General features: G+C 52.1%; 2 protein-coding genes across 4 annotated transcripts; both read right to left on the bottom strand.

Moving 5' to 3' along the window:
* Positions 1-519: 519 nt before the first annotated feature.
* DHH (desert hedgehog signaling molecule) lies at positions 520-7,454 on the bottom strand. Its single transcript, XM_032294583.1, has 3 exons — positions 6,841-7,454; positions 3,778-4,039; positions 520-3,192 (listed from the first exon to the last, which is right to left on the bottom strand). Exons 1-3 carry the CDS (start codon positions 7,141-7,143, stop codon positions 2,567-2,569), a joined length of 1,191 nt encoding a protein of 396 aa, XP_032150474.1. The 5' UTR covers positions 7,144-7,454; the 3' UTR covers positions 520-2,566.
* A 2,505-nt stretch (positions 7,455-9,959) lies between these two features.
* LMBR1L (limb development membrane protein 1 like) lies at positions 9,960-23,642 on the bottom strand. 3 transcript variants are annotated; one of them, XM_032294567.1, is made up of 17 exons: positions 23,220-23,642; positions 19,665-19,749; positions 18,635-18,668; positions 17,114-17,253; positions 16,833-16,936; positions 16,063-16,189; positions 15,474-15,542; positions 15,269-15,333; positions 14,851-14,923; positions 14,676-14,759; positions 14,503-14,579; positions 13,864-13,941; positions 13,638-13,711; positions 12,942-13,032; positions 12,775-12,841; positions 10,769-10,930; positions 9,963-10,563 (listed from the first exon to the last, which is right to left on the bottom strand). In XM_032294567.1, exons 1-17 carry the CDS (start codon positions 23,289-23,291, stop codon positions 10,496-10,498), a joined length of 1,470 nt encoding a protein of 489 aa, XP_032150458.1. In that variant the 5' UTR covers positions 23,292-23,642; the 3' UTR covers positions 9,963-10,495. The 3 variants fall into 3 exon arrangements, with proteins under 3 accessions (XP_032150471.1, XP_032150458.1, XP_032150463.1); XM_032294572.1 differs by having other exon boundaries at positions 9,982-10,563; positions 17,114-17,224; positions 23,220-23,640; XM_032294580.1 differs by lacking the exons at positions 19,665-19,749; positions 23,220-23,642 and adding an exon at positions 19,246-19,643 and having other exon boundaries at positions 9,960-10,563.
* Between the last annotated feature and the right edge of the window lie 1,244 nt (positions 23,643-24,886).

The raw sequence follows: 24,886 nt of genomic DNA, 5'->3' as shown, positions 1-24,886 counted from the left end.
TAAAGGGAGGATGTGAGGGTTAAGAGGTAAGCCTCAAGCCTAGAAAGTTACTTACAGGATGTAGTTTAAGGGAAAACAATGAGTTCTCCTTGTCCTGAAATATCTTCCTGGCTAACATATATTATGGTGCTAGGAACCATCATCATTATGATTTTATGGTTAAAGGTTAATACTGTAAGATATATGTATTACTGCTGGGCACAGTGGCTCACACCTGTAATTCTAGCAATTTGGGGAGCAAAGGCAGGAGCTCAGGAGTTCAAGACCAGCCTGGGCAACACAGCAAGACTCTGTCTCTACAAAAAATACAAACATTAGCCAGGCATAGTGGCATGCACCTGTAGTCCCTCTCAACTACTCCAGAGGCTGAGGTGGGAGGATCACTTGAGCCCAGGAGGTTGGGAGCCAAGTTCGCACCACTGCACTCCAGCATGGGTGACAGGGCAAGATCCTGTCTCTTTAAAAAATACATGTATTACCTGATTACCTGGGAAGGGCAGTAAAACCAAGGAGCCCATCAACATAGGAAAGCTAATTTGTTTATCGGATTAGTCATTGCCCGTGGTGACACAACAGGAAGGCATCAGATCTGATAAAAAGAGACAAAGGCAGGTTTAGAAAGTAGGAAAGATCCACAGCTTGGAAAGTGCTTCTGAGACACAGAAAAGCAAAGGTGGCAACAGACACCCAGTGTGGGTTGAGGGCAGTGGTGGTTGGAAGGACACCAAGGGTAAACTTGGCCTGCTTCCAAATATTGCCTTTATCAAGCACTACCTGGAACCCTATTATGCTTTCACCTCCTTGACAACTGGACTCAAAGGTCGTGAGGGTGAGGGACATGAGGCAGCAACTTTGATATGTAAGGAAGTCTGGACTACTACAGGTATACTACTAGGACATCTGTGCTTCCAGGAGCCACGGAGCTAAAGTAGGCCGGAAGGATGTAAAAGTGCCATGGTTTGGAAGGGCTTTCCCAAGGAGAAGCAGGTGGACTCCTTGACAGTTCCTGGTATGTGTGGCTCAGCGCTGGCAGCTTAACAAGGCCCACCCATCATCTCTCCCCTCCTGGGAGCGGGCTCTTTTGCGCAGGTCCAGTACACCCTTCCATGTCTGAGACCACTTTCCGTCTTAGAGAACCATATACGTAGGCCTAGAATTCTCTTGAAGGCCACCAGAGGGCGGTGTATAGCAATGACCCTGAGCGGTGGGAGCGCAGTGCTGCTGGTGGCAAGGGCGAGCTCCGGGCATACCAACAACCCCTATTTCCCCTTACCCGCCTTACCTCCTCCCAAGACACTTCCCTTCTGGAGCAGCCCAGCTTCCTCCAGAGCTTCCATTCCTAACTCAGGGGCACCTGCCTGCCTGGTTTCCAGGTGTCTACTGCTTTGGAATCTTTTGACACCCAGGCTAGGGAAGCAGAACTGGTGATAATGGAAGAGGGAGGAGGAGGGCAGACCAAGCCAGTAGAAACAACACCAGGGCCAGCGGTCAGGAGGGGAGCTCGGATTGTAATGCTGATATGCCCTTATTACCACACATACATTGAGGCTGAACACATTCTCTCTCTCTGAGCAGCCCTTCGGTAAGGAAATATTCCAGCCCCCTACCGAAACCCCCTTCTTTTTTCAGGCCACGAGTATGTGAGGACTGCAAATTATTAGCCAGGTTTCCCATGGGTCATCAGTTGGCCCAGTGGCATCTCAGAAAAAACATCCACCCCATCCAGACTCTGCCACCAGAGTAGGATGGGGACTAGGACTACCGTCTAAAACAGGGAACTAGATGCTTTGAGTATCAGTACTCATAGGGGCCTGAGCCTCTGCTGGAGCCCCTATAAACAGAGAAGGGGTGCTCACAGTCTTTCCCGCCCCGGACAACTCTGGCCCCTCCAGTCCCTATGCAGCCTCAGGAGCAAAAAATGTGGTCCTCTTTGGGTGGGAGATGGAAACAGCAGCCTGGAAAAGGGCATGACTCTTGTGGGCTCTGTTGCTGACGGATTGGGATGCCCCCTCTGAAGGAAGGAATAAGGTCCCAAAGAACCTGCTGAGGAAGGAGGGAGAGCCGGAAGTAAGCAGTTAACTCAGGTTGGTGGCCTTTCTCCCTCTCTCTAGAGGTGAATCACCCTCTGAATGGAGGTGTTTTCCGCTAAGCTCCTGAAAGCCTTCCCTTTATTAGCCCACCTGTAGGAAAATGTCAGATGTCAGACTGGCTGGCTGTGTCAGACAGTGTTAATGCCATGCCCCAGCCCCTCACCTTGGGAGGTTGGGCATGGAGAGCATTATATTACAATTTATAAATAAGAAATAAAATTATCGGGTGGGGCTGAGGCACTGGAGAAGAGGCTAAATAGTCCTCCTTAAGGAGTGCGCACCAGATCAGACCCGGGATCACCTCCTCTCAGTTTGAGGTTGCCCCTAAGTCAGGCAGTTTCCACATAGCCCCATTTTCTCCCTCTCCCTCCCTCACTTTCCCTCCCAATCGGCTTCCTCTGCTGCCCACACCCCCACATCTCACCCAGCAGGCCCCCGTTTCCTTGGGCGCCTCGAGGTTTCTGTGCCTGGGTCACTCAGCCCAGCAGCTCCTCTGCCAAGCGGTAGAGGAGCCGAGAGTACCAGTGCATGCCAGTCGGCTGGACAGCCCCGCCAGGGAGCAGCGCCCCCAGCGCGTGCAGCAGGCGCAAGGGAGCAAAAGCGCGGTGCGCCCACTGGTGACTCTCCAGAACCGCGTAGCATGAGGCCAGAACATCGTTGACCAGCAGCGTCCCGTGCGCGGTGAGCGGCGCGAACACGCCCACGGCTTCCTCGCGCGCCACGCGGGCCACGCGCGCCGGTCGAAGCGCGTCCCCGCCTGGCGCCAGCACCGAGTCCCCAGCGCGTAGCCGGCGCGCGAACACTGGTGCAAAGTCGCCCGGCGCGGGCGCCGGCCCTCGAGCGGCAAACACCAGGTGCCAGGGCGTGAGCAACAGTTTGCGTGGGGGCCGCTCGGTCTCCACAGCCACAAATGAAGCCCGGCGCTGCAAGTCCCGGTCCAGAAAGAGCAGCACCGGCGTGGGCACCACCCGGCCTGACGCATCGGCCGCCAAAACCCAGTCTCCGCGATGCAGTTCCCGCAGCCCCTTCCGCTCGCCGCTCCGCAGGCGCACCGTGGCATTTCCCGGAAAGCAGCCGCCCGCCCGGACCGCCAGTGAGTTATCTGCAGGGAACAACCACAGGAAGGGTTGAATCAAGACCAGCAGTTCCAGAATGATGGTACCGATTCTCAAGGCCAGCGCAGACCTCGCCAGTGCTGGACAACACAATTTCCCACTAATCTGGCCCCAAAGGAAGGGTGGTTTTCTTTCTTTTCTTTTCTTTCTTATTTATTTATTTAGAGAGAAGATCTAGCTCTGTCTCCCAGGCTGGAGTTCAGTGGCGCCATCTCGGATCACTGCAACCTCCAACTCCCAGGTTCAAGCGATTCTCGTGCCTCAGCCTCCCGAGTAGCTGGGATTATAGGCATGCGCCACCACGCCCGGCTAATTTTTGTATTTATAGCAGAGATTGGATTTCACCATGTTGGCCAGGCTAGTCTGGAACTCCTGACCTCAAGTGATCCGCCAGCCTTGGCCTCCCAAAGTGCTGGGATTACAGGCATGAGGCCCCGCCCCGGCCTGTACAGGTGGTTTTCAACACTAAAGCCCACTTGGTCTCCCCTAGGGTGGCAACAGGACTACTGCAGACTCAGTTTCTTGGAGGGAGCCCCCTTTTGGCGGATTTTACCACCCTCCCCCTACTGTACCAGCTTTGACCGACACGTGGACGTGGTTGCGGGACTCGTAGTAGACCCAGTCGAACCCGGCTTCCACTGCGAGGCGCGCCAGCAACCCATACTTGTTGCGGTCGCGGTCAGACGTGGTGATGTCCAAAGCACGGCCTTCGTAGTGGAGTGAATCCTGAGCGTGGTGGCCGTCCTCGTCCCAGCCCTCGGTCACTCGTAGGCGCACTCCGGGCCACATGTTCATCACGGCAATGGCCAACGCGTTTACTCTCTCCTTACAACGCTGGCGGGGAATAAAGGAGTCAGTCTCCCCACCACCACTACCACCACTCTCCGGGGAAAAGGGATCTAGATAGCAGGGTTGATTCTTTGTTATTCTAGACCCACTCCTCCCCCTCCCAGCTTTTGAGTGTGCTAGAGAAATGAGAGTCTGAGTAGATGGTAGTCGCCAATCTGCATTCCGTTCCCAGGGCGTCGTTGGAGAACTGTGGGGTCACCTCTGAGGTTGAGACGGGGTGCCCATACCTAGCTCTTTCCCCATTTTTAATGCCTGTCCCTCATCCCTATTGGCTCTGGGACAGTGTGGCTCAACCTGGGAGAAGGCCAGAGTTGGGAGGGCAAATGGAAGCCTGGTCAGGGAGGGCTTGGTTGCTCCCGAGGAGCCCCTGTTTGAGCCTGGCCCCCGCCCCAGGCCCCGGCTCCCCTCCCTCCGCCTGATTCATCTTTTGTTTCATTGCCTTCCCTGGCACCGGGCATCGCTTCCTTCCTTCCTTCCTTCCTCCTCCTCCTTTCGGCCCCTAGCATTAACCTCTTCGTGCTCTGGGTGCCCCCCACAGAGGTGCCCAAGGGGAGCTGTGCGGGATCAAGGCTGCTGGAAAAAGGACTGGGGTGGCGGGGGTTGCGCGAAGTACAATGGCCATTCTCCGGGATGACTTAACCGAGCGAGAATCCTGAGCCCAGGCCGGGGACGCGCTGGGAGAAGCGGACTCAGCAGCTCCGGCCACAAAGGCGCTTTTCAGCCGCCCCGGCTCAGGGAGAGGAAAGGGCAGAAAGCCGCGCCCCCCATCCCTGCTCCGGCCGGCTAGGTCCCCTCCCCCAGCGAGGCCAGTTTTCCCAGTTCCAACTAAGTCTGCCAGTCCGGAGAGCCCCCATCTCTCCATCTCTGCTCCCGATGCTGCCCAGAAGGGCATGGGAGTAGCACCTGAGAATAACTGGATCCTTGCGCGGATCTGGGGAGCCCCCTGCAGGGTGAGAGTGGAGAAGAGGAAAAGAAGCTGCGGCTGGAAGCTTGCACCCGGGGGAGTGAGACCACAGTTATCTTGGCCGCTCCAGTCTGGAAGCGGGAGACCTTGGCGCGCACCATAGCAGGGACACTGCGGGAGGAGGCAGAGAGGGACAGCTTCCTTTTTTTCTTTCCCCTCTTATCTCTCACCTCGGACTTGGTTTTCTCTTAACAGAAAGACACTTTTCCCCTTTCCTTCTCTAGTCGCTCCACCTCCGCAGAGTTAGGGGGTGGGGGGAATACAGGAAAAGTGGTAGCTCCTTCCAACTTTGTCGTTTAGTCCCCTGAGGAGGCCCCGAGGCCCTGACCTGCGGGGGCAGCAGCCCAGTGCAGAGCCAACTCAATGGAGGCCTTTTGCAGCCAGGGTGTGGGAGATAAGTAAGACTGAGGGGGCTCCCAGGCCTGTCGGAGTTCCTCCTGAGCCTGTCCCTTGTTCTGCCCACTCTGCTGCAGGTGGCAGCCAGAGGAGAGGGCCACAATGTTCCATAGCCAAGGAGGAGAGAAGGAATGTCCCCTTTCCAATCTCTGGGTAGGAGGAAGCCTTCAGGGCAGAAGCAAAAGGAATTCTTTCTCCTCTGGACAGGTTTTCCTAACAAAGTAACCTGAAAACTATGGCAATTAATCAGAGGAAATCCGTACCCCTCCCTCTCCCCCCACCTCCCCACTCCATACACAATTAGGTGGTGTAATGGAAAACATATAGGGCTTAGAATCAGGAGTCCTGAATTCTAGTCCCAGCCATGTCACTAATTAGTTGTGAGACTTTAAATTGCTTTTCCTCCTGGTGAAAGTCCAGTTCTCAGATGTAAAATGGGGGTGGCAGTGGGGATAGGAAGGGTTAGAGGAATGTGATCTCCAAGTTTTCTTTCAATTCTAACATTCAATATCACTGGCCAGGCTGGATGCAGTGGCTCACACCTGTAATCCCAGCACTTCGGGAGGCCAAGGTGGGAGGATCCTTTGAGCTCAGAAGTTCAAGACTAGCCTAGGCAACATAGCAAGTCCCCACCTCTACAAAAAATAAAAAATAAAAAAATCACTGGCCAGAGGCGATACTTCTCTTCCAAGGCATTGCCCACCCCACTCTAGGTTCGTTTAGTTTCAATGCTCAAAAATGGTAGTTGAATTTACCTTAATTATATAACTTCAAGGAAAGCTCCTGAGATAAGCGAAGGTTTGAAGATTTAGGAGCCCTCTGATTCTCAGGTGGGCCCATCTGTTATTCTCATTGAGGATGACTTTTTACCCCAAGATTGTCATTTAGACCCTAGGATAGCCCTAAAATAGACCCTAGAATAGACGTGTCCTTGTTCTAGGACATGTTTCCCATGCCAAAAGCAATTTCTGCTCACAGAACTTTTCTACAATCAGGTCAGGAGCCAGGCTAAGGGTAAAACCTTCTGTCTGCTGCCTTGCCAGCTCCTGGCCCCCAGCTCACCCCAGCCCTTCCTGCCTGGCTGGGTGGCTGACCCCGGGTCCACGCCTCAGCCATTTCCCGTCTCGCCTGCCGCCATCCTCCTTTCCCCGCCCTCGCTGCCTCTCCCAGCTTCACTCTCACTAGTCAGTCCCCCTCCCCTCCCCATCCCAGACTCTTCCCGTCGGGATCCCTCCTAACCACTCTGTCCAGCCGACAAGGATTTTATTTTTCTTTTTTTTTTTTTCTGGGGTAGGGGGGTAGTGATAAGGGAGATCTTTAATGCTAAAGTCTCTGTAGGTGAAACTAGACTCACCGTCCTGGGCTGCCATAAGAAAACGGAGGAGCTGGCAGGGCCCTGGCGCAGGTGGGGAGAGGCCCTCCTTACCTCAGTCATCAGACGGTCTGCGCCACTGTTCTCCTCATCCTTGAAGATGATGTCGGGATTGTAGTTGGGCACGAGGTCTCGGAAGCGCTCGGAGCCCCTTGCCACCCTTCCCTCGGCTGGCCCGCTGGCGCCCAGGGTCCGCTCGGGCACGCCAGGCACAAATTGCTTGTAGAGTAGCGGCACGAGCTGCTTGCGCACATAGCGGCGCCGGCCAACCGGCCCCCGGCCCGGCCCGCAGCTCTGGGCTGGCAGCGCCAGAAGTGCCAAGCAGCACAGGAGCAGCAGGTTGGCCAGCAGAGCCATGGATACAACAGACCTGGGCCAAAAGGGAGCGTTCTTGTCCTCACTAACTCTCCTGTCAGTTAGGCATCTCCACAGGCACCAGAGAGGGCAGCAGGCAGAGCTGCCCCCAGAGTGCCCTAGAGCTCTTGTGGTTCCGCGCACCTGCCTGCTGCCAGCTCTGCCCACGTGCCCCCGGGGGGTCTAGGACCTGCTACTGACGGACCATCATAGGAGGGAAGGGGGGTCGTGGGTGAGTGCCAGCCCAGCCCGTCTCTGCTGCAGGACTCTGGTGCTGCCAGAACGCCGGGACTCCGGACTCCGCCTTAAGTGGCCCCTGGCCCCGCCCCCCGCCCTTCTCCCAAGACCGTCCCACCCCCTCCCACCCGGGCGGGGGACCTAACCGGTCACTGCTGGTCCATTTTGCGCTGAAGTGTGTCCCATCCTAGAAACCAGGCAGACACCTGCCTAGGAAATCCTTGTAGCTTTATAGTCCTTGGTTACCTAGATAAACATCCTTCTACCTCCAAGCCTAAACTTGGAATCAAACCACCCTCCTCTGATACTTGAATTGGAATTTTTGCTCTCTCAAAGCCTACCCTGGCAGGCCATGCCCTCTCCTGTCATCCAGGAAGCATGGGTTCCAATTTCTGCTCAAGATCAGCCAAGCCCTTTGGGCATATATACCAGAGCCTCCCTTCTCTGTGGTCCTTCCCAGACCTCCCCCATTTCCATCTCTCCTCACACTCAGCAGTAACCAGGACTGGGAGGTGAGGATACCAAGGGCCCATTAACTTTACGGTTACAACTCTACAGTCTCTAGAACTCAACTAACTTTACAGTCTCCATTGGAACTCCCCCAGAACCAGGGACAGAGCTTGGTACTTAAGAGTCTGGTTTAGGACTTCCAACTTTTTTCCCCTTCTCTTCTTTGCCAGCCATCTAATAGCTGCTTCTTTTCAAATGAATAACTTGTCAGCTGGAAGCTGCTGAAGGGCAGTGGACACTCAAAGTCTTCACAAGAGGTGAGGCTCATTTCCCTTAACCTTCCATCTAGGCCCCTCTCCAGCTTTCTCCCTCTCTCGACTCCCAGGACTCTATTTTCAGCCACTCAGCTCTCAGAGGCACCACATCCAATTTCTATTGTTTAGAAATCATTTCTTCTGGCCTGGTGCAGTGGCTCACATCTGTAATCCCAGCACTTTGGGAGACTGAGGTGGGCAGATCATGAGGTCAAGAGATTGAGACCGTCCTGGCCAACATGGTAAAACCCCTTCTCCACTAAGAATACAAAAATTAGCTGCGCATGGTGGCACATGCTTGCTACAGAGCAAGACTCCATCTCAAAAAAAAAAAAGAAATAATTTATTCTAAGAAGACTTCTGTCCCAACACTGCCCACCTGTGTTCCCTCGGGAACCAGTACTTAACAGCAGTAGTAGAACAGTATTAGACTTATCTGGCACCTTACTAGATGAAGCAGTCTTAAACATGCACATATTGTAGAGTAGACTAAGTGACTACTCTACAGAAGGGTACTCTGTAAGTATTTGTGGAATCTGCACTTTTTCTTTCATATTCACCCTCCCCTCACCAAGTTCTATGGCTAGCACTTATAGCAACTTTGTGTACATTAGAAAAAACCAGGCCAGGAACAGTGGCTCACTCCTGTAATCCAAAAACTTTGGGAGGCTGAAGCAAAAATTGCTTGAGGCCATAAGTTCCAGACCAACCTGGTCAACGTAGTAGGACCCCGTTTCAAAAAAAAATTTTTTTTTAATTAGTAGGGGGTGGTGGTACATGCCTGTAGTCTTAGGTACTCAGGAGGCTGAGGCATGAGGATCACTTGGGTACAAGAGTTCAAGGTTGCAGTGAGCTAAGATCATGCTACTGCACTCTTGCCTGAGTGATAGTGAGACCCCCCCTCCAAAAAAAGATGGCTGGGTGCCATGGCTCATGATGCCACGCCCTGTAATCCCATCACTTTGGGAGGCCAAGGCAGGCGGATCACTTGAGCTCAGGACCAACCTAGGCAACATGGCAAAACCCCATCTCTACTAAAAATACAAAAATTAGCCAGGCATGGTGGCATGCGTCTGTAGTCCTAGCTATTCTGGAGCCTGAGGTGGAAGAATGGGTTGAGCCCAGATTTCGGAGGTCTCAGTGAGCTGAGATCACACCACGGCTCTCCAGTCTGGGTGATAGAGCCAGACCTTGTCTCGAAAGAAAAGAAAAGCACCCCCCCCCACCTTTTTTTTCAGTCAGTCAAGATTTACAAGAAAACTATCATAGTAACTATCCATACAATGACTAAGAGGCAAATGGTGTCCCTGGAAGTTGTGCAATGCACAATCTGTATAAACCTAAGTTTTGAGCCCCTACCCCCAAAATAGCACATGGACTCTTCAAGAAACTGATGGCCTCTAGTAAAAAGCTAGGTTCTTCTCTCAGGTAGGAATTGAAAATCCTTGTCAGCCAGCCCCTTATTTTACTCTATATCTACCAGTTAAGCCAGGGAGAACAGGGCTGAAGGTGTGAGTGTACAGGGGGAGGTTATCCAACTCCTATGCCCATGTCCTACCCTCAATACTCAAGGTACAGAAACAAGGCCATGGATATGAGGAGGAACCAGGGGACAAGCAAGCTTTAAGCAAGGCTGAGGAAGAAGGAGTTTCCACTGCCCAAATGCACAGCCTAACACCTGATCCAAGTCCCCAGAGGATGCTAATAATATAGATGAAGGGGTAGGAAAAGGATGGTGGGCAGGACCCCTCTGCTTTTCTTACTGGGCAGACTCAGGACTAGCAGGAGCAAGCCTGTTCAAATACACACAGAAGCAGGTTCTTTAAAAAAACAAAGCAAACCCTGCGATCAACTTTATTGCTGATGGGTAAAGCCTCCTCCTCCCTATGCCCTTGGTCTTTCTGGTGGTCCAAAGCCCCTCCAGGATAGCACAGTGCTTAGGCTCTGCTGGGCCAGAGGCAAGGGAGACAATCTACCCCCCACAAGCCTGCACTGGCCCAGTCCTTCCCCTGCCCCCTCCCACCCTATTGCACATCAGATCATGTAAACATGGCTATGGGCACAGCCCAGAACAGCAGTGAGGCAGATTGATGTGTAAACGGATTTGGGACCAGGGCCAGACCCAGTCACCCAGCCCTACCCCATGCTGAGGCCACAGTTAAGTATGGAAAAGCAGGGGGTCCTGGTCCTAAACTCTGGCTCAGATTATGCAACAGTGCAGATGGCTCAGCTCCCCTCTGCCACCCACCCTCTCAGATTCCAGGTCCTGAGGTCCAGCTACCCTTGGGCTTCCCTCCAGGCCTAGGCAACAGATGGCAGTGTCCAGTTTTCTCCCTCCCACCCCCAGCTGGAGGTCATTGGTGCTGGGTCTTCCTAGATGCCCGGGGGAAACCGGAGACAGGCAGCGGCAGTCTGTCCAGCCCTGGAGAAGAGAAGGAGATGGGCAGTCAAAAGCAGGTCAAAGGTCCAGTCCATTAGGGACCAGACAACCAAGCCACAGAATGTGTGGATGAGGTACGTTACCCACAAAGCTGGAAGCACACCCTCTTCCCTGCTGAGATGACCCATGATCCAGAGTGTCCTAGATAACTACCACCCCACTACTCCGCACCCTCTCTCCCTCTCACCAAAGGCCCGGATCAGCTCTGCTCGCACAGCTGCAGTGAAGGTCTTCACCAGACAGAGTGTGGTGAGGCCTGCAAAGGCTGCGTTGTAGAGGAACACAATGTAGAAATTGCCCAGCCAGTTGAAGCGTCCAAAGTCACCCAGCAGGTCAAAGCGAGTGAGCCCTGAAGTACAAAGGCCAGGATGAAAGGTGGGCTCCCTAGGCCCTTTTCTGCTACCCGCCCAACTTTCTGCTGCCTCCTGGTGGCCATATCTCAACACTGCAAGTGATGGGTTGGCCTCTCCCAATTCTACCACCCAAAGCTATCTCAAGGGCAGTTCCGGACAGTTCAAAGTGTCAGCAGCTAGGCTTGCTTCAGCTTCACTTCCAGAGTCTGCCATCTTCTCCAGTGAGGCCTACTCTGGCTCCTGGTGTCCCCGGGATCTCCCAGGGCCTACTACTTGTTCCTGGGCCTGGAATAAGCAGGTCATCAACTTTTTTTTAGTAGACAGAACAGTGTGGTTGCTAAGTACTCAGACTGATCAGGCTGCTAGGGTTCATATCCCAACTCCACCCCTAATTAGCTGTGTGATCTGGGAAAATTCCTTAAATTTTCAGTGTCTCAGTTTCCTAAGAATTAAATGAGACAACACACATAAAGCACTGTCTGTGCCAGGCACTATTCTAACATTTACTGGGCCCTTCATAATAATAATATCATAAATCAAAAAACTCTGCTCCCCACCTTTAAATATTTTTACCTGCATCCAACCTAAAGGGACTAACTGGAAGACCCACAAGCCAACTTTCTTACAAATTCCCCCAGCATAACTACAAATGGCAGAGTGTAAAGAATATAACATTAAGAATGAAATAGAGCTGTTTTTTGTTTAATTTGGTTTTGTTTTGAGACAGGGTCTTGCTCTGTTGCCCAGGCTGGAGTGCAATGGCACAATCTTAGCTCCCTGCAGCCTCAAAGTCCTGGGCCCAAGCGGTCCTCTTGCCTGTCTCATATATAGGTAGGACTACAGATGTGTGCTACCACACCTGACTAACTAAAAAAACTTTTTTTTGTAGAGATAAGGTCTCACTATGTTGCTCAAGCTGGTCTAGGACCCCTGGCCTCAAGCAATCCTCCCACCTTGGCCTACCAAAGTGCTGAGATTACAGGTTTAAGCCAGCGTGCCCAGCCACTCTTGAACTTTTTAGCCAGGTAATTCTAGATACAGCTCTAAAGGCAGGAGAAGGAATGAGTGTATTATCTGACACCCCAGTGTATAGAGAAAGCACTAGCCTGGGGTTCAGGATACATTCTAGACTGACTTGACGTTGCCTCAAACTAGCTATATAACTCTGGGTCAATCAGGTAGCTTCTCTGTTTATCATCTTTCAAATAGGAACATTCATTGGATTATTCATCCAGGAGAAAGACTTAGAAAAAAAGTGTGCTCCCCAACCAAAAAGTAAAGTAAATGAGAGAGGCAGTGGGATGCAGCAAATGTAGAAAGTATGTACTTTGCAGCAACACTACCCTGAAGCTCAGTGTAGGCACTTCAAAGACCCTCACTTTCCCCAACTGTATAATGGGGATAATACCGACTCTTGGGTTTGTTGTGGGAATTAGAGAACATATCTATATGAAGTGCCTGGTGGCTGGGCGCGGTGGCTCACGCCTGTAATCCCAACACTTTGTGGGGCTGAGGCAGATGGATCACCTGAGGTCGGGAGTACAAGACCAGCCTGACCAACACGGAGAAACCCTATCTCTACTAAAAAAGTACAAAATTAGCCGGGCATGGTGGCGCACACCTGTAATCCCAGCTACTTGGGAGGCTGAAGCAGGAGAATTGCTTGAACCCAGGAGGTGGAGGTTGTGGTGAGCTGAGATAGTGCCATTGCACTCCAGCCTGGGCAACAAGAGCAAAACACTCTTTCAGAAAATAAAATAAAATAAAATAAAATGCCTGCTTTGCATCAGTAAGTACTCAAAACAATCCAGTTCCCTTATCTCCTCCTTTTGATACTTACCCAGGGTTCGAGAGAAGACAGGAAGTGCTGAGCTTAGGACCAGGAGACAGACACAGTTCCCAATTATCTGGGTGGAAGTAGGGAAAAGAGAAGTGAGGTAGAAGAGCTGTGGGCACTGAGTGCCCATCCACACCCCCAAGTGGCTTTCCCTCCTCCCTCCCAGCTACCTGTGTCATGGTGGTGTCATGCCATCTGGGCCGCAGGCTCCGGAAGAGTGGAGAGCTATAGAAGCCCACAACTGAGGACACCATTAGGTAACTGCCACTGCATTAAGGAAGAACTGGCTGGCTTCTAAAGATTAACACCTCATCTCAAGGGTAACAGAACTCTCTCCCAGCCCATCCTTTTTTTTTTTTTTTGAGACAGGGTCTCACTTTGTCACCCAGGCTGGAGTGCAGTGGCACAATTTCAGCTCACTGCAGCCTTGACCTTCTAGGCTCAATTCATCTTCCCATGTCAGCCTCCCGAGTAGCTGGGGATGTAAGCACGCACCACCACACCTGGCTAATTTTTTGTATTTTTTGTAGAGACCGGGTTTCACCATGTTGCTCAGGCTGGTCTTGAAATCCTAAACTCAAGCAATCCACCTGCCTTAGCCTCCCAAAGTGCTAGGATTACAGGTGTGAGCCACAGTACCCGGCCTCTTTTATTTTCTTCTGATGAGATTCTACTGAACCACCAGCCCTTCTTTCAAAATTAAGTCTTTTCCTTCTTTCTGAACTGGAAGCTGATGAAGACTTGCCCCACTTCCCATCACTGTTGCTCAGAGTCCCAAAGGAGACAAAGTCCAAGAAGTGCTCTGTCTAGAGTCCCAGGAGACAGGTTTGGTGAACAGAGGTAATGATGGGTTTCCAGAAGGATACAAGATGAGTACAACCTGAATGACGGCACCAAAGGAGCCCAGCTTGGAGAAGGAGACCTGGCCTAGGGAGGCACCCTGAGGAGTGGAACAGTGCCACTGTGAGCATTCCCCACAATCAGCAAGCACTACCCAGCACCCAGCTTTCCCACTGTCCTCAGCTTCTGCCTCCTCTCCCCAGCTATTCTTAGGCCCTCCCCAAAGGATATGGTAGGAGGGCAGCCTGGTACCTGCATGCCTCGGGGCATGGCAGCCTCATCGATGAGCAGCTCCAGGATATGGATGGCCACAATGAGCACAGACAAGCCCTGTGAGAGGCAAGGTTAGACTCCCATCCCACCCCAGACCATGGCTGGACCCAGAGCTAAAGAAATGCGCAGAGACTCTGGTCCAACATTTTCAGTTTCCAAGACTAGCTCTGCTTCCAATGAGCTGTGTGGGACCTTGTCGAGGTTGTTATTAGCAACAGAGTGCCTTTGAGGACTTTATAAAATACATCCCTTCTAGGTGGAAGGATTGCAAAAAGGCAGAATAGGAAAAAGTGCCTCTCTTCAATAAGATCTATTCCTGAGTCCATGGGGGAATGGACTAAATTTCAGTGCTTATTCTCATCCCAGGGCAGACCTGCACAACTACTCCTTGGCCCTGTGTGACCTTGGGCAAGTCACTCAACTCTGTCTCTTCATCTACAAAATGGGGATTGATGTGCTCAGCATTTGTGCTCAGCAAAGGCAGGACATAAAAGTAGGCACTCAGTGAAAGGCAACTATTATTGATGATAACCAGGTCCCCACATCGCCTCCCCTCTCCCTGAGAAGGCCTCAAAGTACTGAGGGTCCACTCCCCACCTCTAGGGCTGGTATACCCACCGTCAGCACCAGCAAGCACAGCATGGCCAGGGGGTAGCCCAGGTTCCGCTGCCAGGCTGAAGCCTTCCGCCGCTTCTCTGTGTAGGGATGGGAAGCTGTCAGCAAGCATCGAGAACCAGGGGCTACTCTCCTTGGGGAAACCCATGTATCCCATGCCCTACTAACCCACATACCCAGCAGGACCCTCTGTGTCTGCAGAGCCAGGACCTGTCTGTGTAGCAGCTCCATGTCTAAAGGCAGCCAGCAGGAAGTAGGATCTGAGGGCAGAGAAGATGATGTTGCTCCCAAGTCCTGTAGTCTCTCCCCAGGCCAAGCCCACCACCCCAGCAGGGAAGAACTGCAACTCACTGCAGATCCTGCGGGTCAGGGCTGCCTCTTCAAAAGCTGAGCAGTACAGCTGCTCCTCCAAGTCTTCCAGGAGCTAGAGGCAGGGGAAAGGAAGAGACTAACTGTCAGAGACTCCCTGACCCAAAGGCCCCAGGAGAACCTTGTTCCTCCCAGGGCTCCGTAGTCCCAGTCCTTCCCCAAAGCCTCATTCACCACCCTGTGGCCAGCAGCTTTGCTCAATCCCTCCCAAATGTCTTGAGTTCTGCCCTGCGTGTCTGGTGACCAGCTTTGGATGATAGGGGTACAGGATACAGGAACCAACAAAGGCTGTAGCCCTCTCCAAGTTGTGCACTATACAACCATAGAGTTATTTCATTGTTTGCTCCAGCTCTGCAGGAAGCTCACCCTGCAGGATCAAAGACCAAGGAATACCACATACCCGGGGCTTGACCAGCAGCTTCCCAGTGACCGAGAACATCCGGGCAAGACCCAGTGGAGTACACACTGTGGGGACAAGAGCCAGTCATCTGCCAGACCCTGCTCTCCACCCCTTCCCTAACATGCCCCTCCATTCCCTCTCTTTCTAGCCTGGTTAGTCTGGCCCCAGGACCCTACCCATTCCCTCCCAGACCCTGTACACTCACCCAGGAGCAGCAGAACCCCGAGGAAGGATATGCATGAGTAGAGGTAGGGGAGATAGTACTCCCAGAAATCTAAGGATAAAAAAAGAGGCATGTCAGCTCATTTCTCCTTGCTTACTGGGGGCTGACAGGCCTCAGGGTCTAGACAAGGGCACAGCCCCACAGGGGTTAGCCAAGTAATATAAATGAAGAAAGCTGGCCACCATTAGCAGAAGAGGGAGAGGCAGGACCTATAGTAAACTGGAGATCCTAACCCCGAACAAAAGGGCACAACTGCTATTTGGCCCCCATCACCAGGAACTAATGTAGCCAGATCTTCTCCTTGTCAAGCATAGTTAGATATCTGGATATTAATGTGAAATCTCCCAATTTAAAATGTAAGTAACTGAATAATATATATTTCAAAAACCATTGCATGGGCCCAATGAAACATTTCCGCAGGTTGGATTTGGCCAGAAGTCTATCAGCCTGAAACTTCAGTCTAAGGAAAAAGGTGCCACTTTCTCCACTTTAGAGGGTTACAGTCATTCCGGGCAGGGGGACATGGGCCAACTGAAGAGCCACACAGCCTGGAGAAAGCTGGGCTGCTCACCATAGAGTGACTCTCTGCTGGCCTTGTTGTTGTCCACAATGGCTAATGCCACCCACACCATACCCAGCACCAGCAGCGTGAGGAGCATCAACATCACCACCGTCTCATAGACCCGGCCCAGGACACCCTATGGGAGGAGGCAATAGGTGAAGGGGAAAAGGAGGTTAACATCAGGGCAGCGGATGTTAGGGGAAGGAAAGACATCAGAGATGGCGGCTAGCCTGTGGGAACCAGAGATCTGGATTCAGGAGATGAGAGATGGTTTTCCTCTTACTCTGCTGTTGCTCTGTCTTCCCACTCCCCAGTTAAGGTCACCCCACATACTAGGTGTTCTTCATTTGCATCTCCTTTCCCCAGACCCATTCCTTGTCATTGTCTGTCGGAGGCTGACCTCTGAGGTCTGCATCCCACAAGCTCTTTGCCCTCTGGTTTGGCATCCAGCAGGAGAATGGAATGTAGAAAAGAGGTAAGGGTATGTTTCCTGTGCTTCCTCCCACGTTTGCCACCATGGTTTTGGTAGTGACTATCACTAAGATAACAGCTCCTCTCTGGGTAGCTTCACATCCCTGGCTTCAGCTATTGGGAGGTTCTAGAAACCCTTTCCTCCCTTTGTCCCTAGAGGCCTAAAAGTGGAAATAACTTCCTGCTGTCACTAGAGCCTCAAACTTCCTTTAACTAAATCTCTGCAAATAGCCTCTTTATTAAAATCTCTTCAGTTGAACTATGTGAGGGGAATTCCATTTCCTGCCTGGATACATATCCCTACTTACCTTTCTGGAGCCAGCAAAGCCCTCGGACTCAGTGAAGAAATATGCAAAGGGCATGAGGAAGATGAGGGACAGGTTGGAGAAGAGAAAAACGAGGTTCCAGAGGCCTAGAGCAAAAAATAAAAAGCAGAGGTGGTCAGTAAGGGGAGGGGCAACCCATAGGAGATTGATCATTTGCAGGAGAAACAGAGAGGGAACATATGACTGATTGGCCCAGGACTGCCTGAGTCTATCTGCTCTCTGCTCCCTATCCCCACCCCAAGCCACCTCCAGGAGCCACACACCATGGATGAGGGAGCCGTTGAGCCACTGGATGTAGTAGTTCCGAGGCAAGGAGAGCAGCACCTCATTGCTGATGATGGAGAAGGGCAGGAGCAGGACAGCACCCAGGGCAACTGCCAGGGTAAAGGTGCACAGCTCAAGCCTGGGCAGAGAAGGGAAGAGTGTCCTTGCTTAGCTCAGGACTCATTACCCTGTGCTGGAGAAGATACTAATATCACATTAATATCCAGATATCTAGATTTTAATAAAGAGGTTATTTGTCCTGAGGGCAACTGTGGCTTTGAGAACCAGCTGTAGCAATGACAGAGCGAGGGAAGGGGCTGTCCAGCTGGGGTTCTACTCACTGCTGCCCTGCCCTAGTCCTTTACCTCCAGGCAAGCCGGAGCACATGGGATGGGCACAGCCTCAGGCATTCATGGGAACCTGATCACCTGCCATGACACATGCCCAGGCTGTCCCAGGAATGTGGTCCTCCTATACATGCCTGTAGGTTATGCCAGGTATGATTCCAAAGCTAGGGGGCCTGGCTTCTCTTCTTTGCTCAGGGATATGGATTTTTTTTTTTTTGAGATGGAGTCCCACTCTGTCACTAGGCTGGAGTGCAGTAGCACAATCTTGGCTCACTGCAACCTCTGTCTCCTGGGTTCAAGCAATTCTCCTGCCTCAGCCTCCCGAGTAGCTGGGACTACAGGTACGTACCACCACGCCCAGCTAATTTTTGTAATTTTAGGAGAGATGGGGTTTCACCATGTTGGCCAGGATGGTCTTGATCTCTTGACCTCATGATCTGCTCGCCTCAGCCTCCCAAAGTGCTGGGATTACAGGCTTGAGCCACCGCGCCCGGCCTAGGTATATGGATTTCTGAGCTTGCCTCTTTTAGACCAGATAAGTACAGGTTCATCCCATATGGCTATGCCCTGCACAAAGGCACGAGGGCAAAGGAAGAAAACGAGAAACTGAAACCTAGCTTCATAGCCAAGACTATGCCCTAGGCTGCATCCACTGAAGTGGGGCACTTCTATTTCATTGGTCCATCAAGGATGGAGGACCGCCTTCTGATCTATTGACTTGGAGGAGTCATCGCTCTCTCGTTCTCTGTATGTGCTAGTGAACATTAGCAGCCTGGAATATGAGCCTTCCTCTCAGACCAAGCATGCCCCTCCCTCAGGGGTTCCCACCTTCCCCACACCCTGCTCTTTTTCCATCAATCTACATCCATTCCCTCCCTACTGGCTGCTGGGAGGTGAAGCCAAGCTGGAACCATTTCCGGTGACTCAGGCCCCAGCTAATGTTCCTGGCCGTGAGGCTCTAAGAAGCTCCTGGCCTAACCAGGGAGACAGGAACGGCAGCTTTTCTGAGCATCCCCAGGATGAGGTAAAGCCGGAAGAAGCAAGAAATGGGGTGGAAGCAGAAACTCTCTCTTCATGTATGTGACTTCCCTCTTCTCCCTCCAGCTCCAGGGCCTCCCTGGATCCCAGTTCCTAAAGACCACTGGTGTCAGTTGCTGAGGCAGGGATACTTACGCAATCTTGTTGACTGTGGCATCTTCATCATCCACTGTAAGAGACAGAGGCATGGGGAAGAGGCAGGACATCAGTGGACAGCTCTGAGGCCATCTGTATTACAATGTGCTTCCCGCCCCATCCCTGCCCCCTGAAAGAAGGCAGAGCTCAACAAGAGGCTCTGGGAGACCACACATTATGAACCCCATAGCCTATTCTCCAGCCAAGGTGGCAACTTAAAAATCAGTGGTCCCAGGTGAAGAGAATATAGGCCAGACATTCCTATACTTCTTTCCTCCTCCCTAGATCTCACCCATCACAGGTTCCTCTTTATAGCTCAAAGTATTAATATGATAAACAATTATTGGCTTGTTACATCAGTGGCTGGGTCCAGGAAAGGGAAAAGAGCGGAGGGAGAAGGACAGATTCACAGATAAAGTCCCCAGGGGAACTACTTTAGGGTAGCTGCCTTGTTGAGTGGGGACTCATCCTGAGCCATCATGAGAGAAGGAAAGGCTGGGGCTAGGAAATGGGGCAAGTGTGCCCCCACTACCAATTACACAATGTCTAGGGAAGGAAAGCTGCAATCTGAGCATACTCAGCCTCCCCATAAAGAGAAAGGCCACCATCACCAGGTGCCCCAGTCATCAGGGAGGTCTCTGGTCCCGGCTGTGGGAACACCAGGAGAGGAGATGACACAGAACCTGTGCCCATAATGACATTTGCCTGGCAGTTGCCCACTTCAGGTTCACAAAGGGCTTTCACATTAACCATCTCCTTTGGTCCACACAATGGAGTAGGTAGACATTGTTATGACCATATTGTAGTATAACACTGAGGATCAGAAATATTACATGACTTGCCCAGCAGACACTTCCATCTAGCTGCCCTCGCCCATGACTGTGCAGCAAGGGACGCTGAAGAGGCAAAGGCTCCAGAACAGCCCCTCATAGCCGCTGCTCCTTTCCCAGTGGACACCATAGGCCCATTCCCCTAAGGCTGGCCCATGGCAAACCAGGGATTCTGGCAGAAGGGAGGGAAGTCACAATACCTGTGGTGAACTCAGCAGGCTTCTTGAAGCGGGTCAGGAAGATGTGGCAGAGGAGGTACAGTGTTGCAAACAGAAGTGTTGAGATCTGTGGCAGAATGTGAGCTGGGATGAGAAGCTCTAACCTTCAGCATACTCCACAGCCCCAAGAGCCTCTCTGTTAATTCCCTGGCATCACTTCCTCAAGATAAGGCTCCATACTTCCAGGGGTTCCATCCGGAGCCCTACCTTGAGGCTGCGATCCCAGTGATTTCCCAGGTACTTCCTTCTAGTCAGGGCCCCAGGGGCCTCTAAGACAGGCCAGACAGGGGCTGCCCCATGCACCTGGGGAAACAGCACCATGCCCAGCCCTACAAGGACTTTCCTGGGAGAAAACAGCTTCAGCCCAACTCTGATTGGTAAATGGGTAAAAGAAAACTCCTAGAAATGCACAATGCACACTTATCTAAAACCGGCTACAGAACCAGAGGGAATTTACTCTGAGCACATTATTGGAAAGGGAAGCAGGTTTGAGGGGAGGAAGATGTCCGCATTGTCCTGGCACTCCATCGCTACCACACCCTCCTACCTCCACCCACATTGCTGCCTTGACCCAAAGTAGGTGTCATGTTTCTAGGCCAAGTCATAACTTCTATTCCATGCTTATTCAGGGACCCTGCAAGATCAGGTCTGCTCTGCACCAAACCAGAGCCTCATTTAATCCTCTACCCCTAACAGTGGGCTTTAGTTGGGGCCCAACATCTACAACGTTTCTAGAGCTGGCTGGACTGCCAAGTGGCAGTGATGGCAGAACTCGGCCAGGTTAATCTGCATATTCATTCCTACCCTACTCCAGGTAAGCTGCTACTGCCCAGAGGAGGACCCATTGGCCAACTTGGCTCTAATCAAGACCAGAGAGTGTTGGCGGGGCATGGTGGCTCATGCCTGTAATCCCAGCACTTTGAGAGGCCAACGCAGGTAGATCACTTGAGGTCAAGAGTTCAAGACAAGCCTGACCAACATGGTGAAACCCTGTCTCTATTAAAAATATAAAAATTAGGCCGGGCGCGGTGGCTCAAGCCTGTAATCCCAGCACTTTGGGAGGCCGAGGCGGGTGGATCACGAGGTCAAAAGATCGAGACCATCCTGGTCAACATGGTGAAACCCCGTCTCTACTAAAAATACAAAACATTAGCTGGGCATGGTGGCGGGTGCCTGTAATCCCAGCTACTCAGGAGGCTGAGGCAGAAGAATTGCCTGAACCCAGGAGGCGGAGGTTGCGGTGAGCCGAGATCGTGCCATTGCACTCCAGCCTGGGTAACATGAGTGAAACTCCGTCTCAAAAAAAAAAAAAAAAAAAAATATATATATATATATATATATAAATTAGCTGGATGTGGTGGCGGAGGCCTGTAATCTCAGCTACTCAGGAGGCTAAGGCACGAGAATCACTAGAACCTGGGAGGCGGAGGTTGCAGTGAGCAGAGATCACACCACTGCACTCCAGCCTGGGAGTGAGACTAGGTCTCAAAAAAAATCCAGAGAGTCTCAAGAAGAGAAGTTATTGTGTTTGAGATAGGCCAAGAGGACAGGATCAGTTTCATGGGTCTTCCAGTGTCCAAAAGGGGCTGACCCCACAGAGAATCCACATACAGCTATCTACACAAGGAGGGAAGAATCCACAGAGACGCAGGAGAACCATCGATCTAGAACAAAGTCATAGCTTTTGACATTAAGAAAGCAGAATAGAAGGAGCCACTCAGGGCAGGGGGTGATGGCTCACGCCTGTAATCCCAGCACTTTGGGAGGTCAAGGAGGGTAGATCACGAGGTCAGGAGTTTGAGACCAGCCTGGCCAATATGGTGAAATTCCATATCTACTAAAAATACAAAAATTAGCCAGGCATGGCGGTGCACGCCTACAGTCCCACCTACTTGGGAGGTTGAGGAAGAAGAATCGCTTGAACATGGGAAGCAGAGGTTGCAGTGAGCTGAGATTGCGCCACTGCACTCCAGCCTGGGTGACAGAGTGACAGACTGAGACTCCGTCTCAAATAAATAAATAAATAAATAAATAAATAAATAAATAAATGAGACACTCAGATTGTAGCTGTAGGATTTTTATAGCCTGTGTTCTGCCCTGAGCTTGCGTAATAGCCAGGAAGGTGAGAGGGCTCAAAAGGTCATGCTGAAGTTCCACGCAGTTACAGAGGAGGCTACGTTGTTCCCTAGCCTCCTGATGACAGCCAGGTGGGGGAGGTACCAAAAGTCTCCAGGCTGCCCTTAGCCAGCTCATGGGACTAAAGGAATGGGGGAGACATCCAGGAGGCTGCTTCTGTCCAAGGTCTCACCCCTCCCTGTTCTCTAGGAATGTAATCCTCTGGCCCAACACTGTCTCAAGGCCAGGGTGTGCCTCCGCAATATGCCCAACCCACCATGTGGACTGTCCACGAAGGAACACACGAGGAAGGCTTGCCAAAAGCATACTTCTACTGGAGTTGCACACACAGACTAATATACTTTCCAGTCCTCACAGATAAGAACAGAGCTAATTATGTCCTGGCTCAATTTACCCCTCCTCCCATCAGGCTGCCCAGGGCTGGCTAGAGCCCAGCCTGAAAAAAATGAAGGGAATGACCCCAACACTGGGTTCCCCCACTTATTAACATTTCTTTCTGTTTTTCCAAACCATTCCCTTTCTATTTAGTATTTGGGTATGAGGGTTGCCCCGGGGAGCTCTGGGAAAGGAAACAGAGAAGAAACCAGATAAGTGAGAATTCAAAGAAAGGCTGAGGAAGATAGGACTCTCTAAGCTCCACTGGGTACTCCTACCCCAGAAGTGGAGTCCACTTCTGTGTGGCAGGTTCAGCCGTCGCTCTAAGTGGCAGGGAGGGCGTAAGGAAGAGCAGCCAGGTACCCTCCGAAGCACAGGTTGGACCACTCACCGAGGAAACCCCAGAATGGCTGGGAGGCTGGGAACCCAGTCTTGCAGGGTTTCAAACAAACACTAGTGAGAAAGAAAAAAGACGGGGGGAAAACTTGGTTGTTCCTCATCTCTACATATTAGAATCTACCCCAATAAGAGTCCTTTCTTCCAAAGCAGGAGACGACCCAAGTCCCCAGATTTCTGACAGCTGCCATCCCTACACCTCCCGTCTTTTCTGGAATCAAGCTCAGTGTGACGACGTCTCCCCTTCGTCCAACGTCAGCTGGGTTTGCCCTCAATCCAGTTTGAGTGCAAGCAAAGCCATCCTTTCCCGAGTATCAGACTAGGGCGGATTCCGCAGGCCCTGAGAGCCCCTAGACCCCCGACAGGAAGACGCGCGGGGTGAGTGGTGGGAGGGAAGGCCGGGGGAGGGGAGTGTGGGGAGGAACGGAAACGGCGGCCTTTGTTTATCGCGCAGGGACCCAGTTGATCCCATCTGGGGGTTCGCCAGCCGGGCACCCGCCCTTCTGCCCGGACTGAGGCCTCTGTCGCCCGCCACTGGTCCAGGCAGAGTTTGACGGCGCTCTGAAGCGCGGACCCCAACCTCCCCTCTCCCGCAACCGCCGCTTCTCCCCGCCCGGGCCCCGCACTCACAATGCACTCGCGGACCCTCTCGTGGAAGAGCTGTTCTCGCACCGATAGCACTTCATAGTCAGCTGCTTCCATACTCTGCTCAGCATGACTGGAGCAGAGGAGCCTCCGGGCCCGGGGAGGACGAGCGGGGAGGAAGCCGCCGCCGCCGCCGCCGCCGCCGAGCACCCGGACCCAGCCTAGGAGCCTTTCCTCGCAGCCTGCGACAGAAACTCGGAGCAGTCTGGGGCTCAGACACAGTCGTCCCCAAGCCCCGCCCTTAAAGGGGCAGGCACCACCCGCCTCGTTTTAAGTGCTCTGGCGTCCTTTTGCTCCCTCCCCTTTAAGTTAGAGCCGCCGTCAAGTTTCAACACAAACACCCGCCACTAGGCTCGCTATAGGGAAGCGCCCCGGAGGTTCCATCTTTTTAAGAGATTGAGTGACGACACAAGGGATGGGCGGGTTCCTTCCAGGGGGAGGAACTCATTGGCTCCTGGAGAGCTGCCGCTCCTCGCTGGGAGAGCGTTGATAGGCTCGCCCCGTGAAGGAAGGTGGGATCTTTTGGGCCTACCGCTGCTCATTCTAAAATTGAGCAACTGTCTTTCTCATCCCGAAAAATGACGGTTCCTGGATTTCAGTAGCAGCCGGGATTTTAGTTTGACCTTGGTTAAATGAACCATTTGGATTAGTCCAGCCAGGCAGGATGTGAGGGCACCCTAGGGGTTCTGAAAGGTACCGCTGCCCGCTAACCCATGGTAGCAGTAATTTCTGTGTGTTTGTGTTGGGGTGCTCCTCCCCACACCCTCACCCTGCCTTCCTGCCGCCAGGAGTTTTCATTCAATCATTTTTGTGGAAGGCCTAGTGTGTGCTAGATCAAATACTGAAAAATACTGGAGATCTGTAGAAATATTCTGAAACTTTGTGAAGAAGTGCCCACAAGGATCGTTGAAGAGTGGGGCTGAGTCAAACATTAGCTAACCCCTTACTATGTGCCATTCACCTTATAGTCTTTATCTCAGCCATGTTACCCAGGCTGATCTGGAACTCCTAGCCTCAAAGTGCTGGCCCTCCCAAAGTGCTGAGATCACAGGTGTGACCCACCCAGCCCATTATCTGATTTTTAACATGACAACAACCCTTCAGAGGAAGGTATTGTGATTTGGCTTTTTATTTTTTTTATTTTTATTTTTTTATTTTATTTTTTTTGAGACGGAGTTTCGCTCTCGTTACCCAGATTGGAGTGCAATGTTGCAATCTCGGCTCACTGCAACTTCTGCCTCCTGGGTTCAAGTGATTCTCCTGCCTCAGCCTCCCGAAGAGCTGGGATTACAGGCATTCATCACCATGCTCATCTAATTTTGTATTTTTAGTAGAGACAGGGTTTCACCATGTTGGTCAGGCTGGTCTTGAACTCCCGACCTCAGGTGATCCGCCCCTCTCGGCCTCCCAAAGTGCTGGGCTTATAGGCATGAGACACCGCGCCCGGCCATGATTTGACTTTTACTTGTTCATGTTCTAGAGACAGTTTTGTTACATTGCCCAAGCTGTAGCACAGTGGCTATTCACAGGGGCAACCATGGCACACTATAGACTCCATCACCTGAACTCGAGCGATCCTCCTGCCAGGGCCTCCAGGGTAGCTGGGACTACACTTGTGTGCTACCAATCCTGGCTTTGCACATGCCCAAGTT

Source organism: Sapajus apella, unplaced genomic scaffold, assembly GCF_009761245.1.
Source record: "Sapajus apella isolate SASKATOON/1434 unplaced genomic scaffold, GSC_monkey_1.0 scaffold2, whole genome shotgun sequence".
NCBI lineage: Eukaryota > Metazoa > Chordata > Mammalia > Primates > Cebidae > Sapajus > Sapajus apella.
This window is presented reverse-complemented; position numbering and strand designations above follow the sequence as displayed.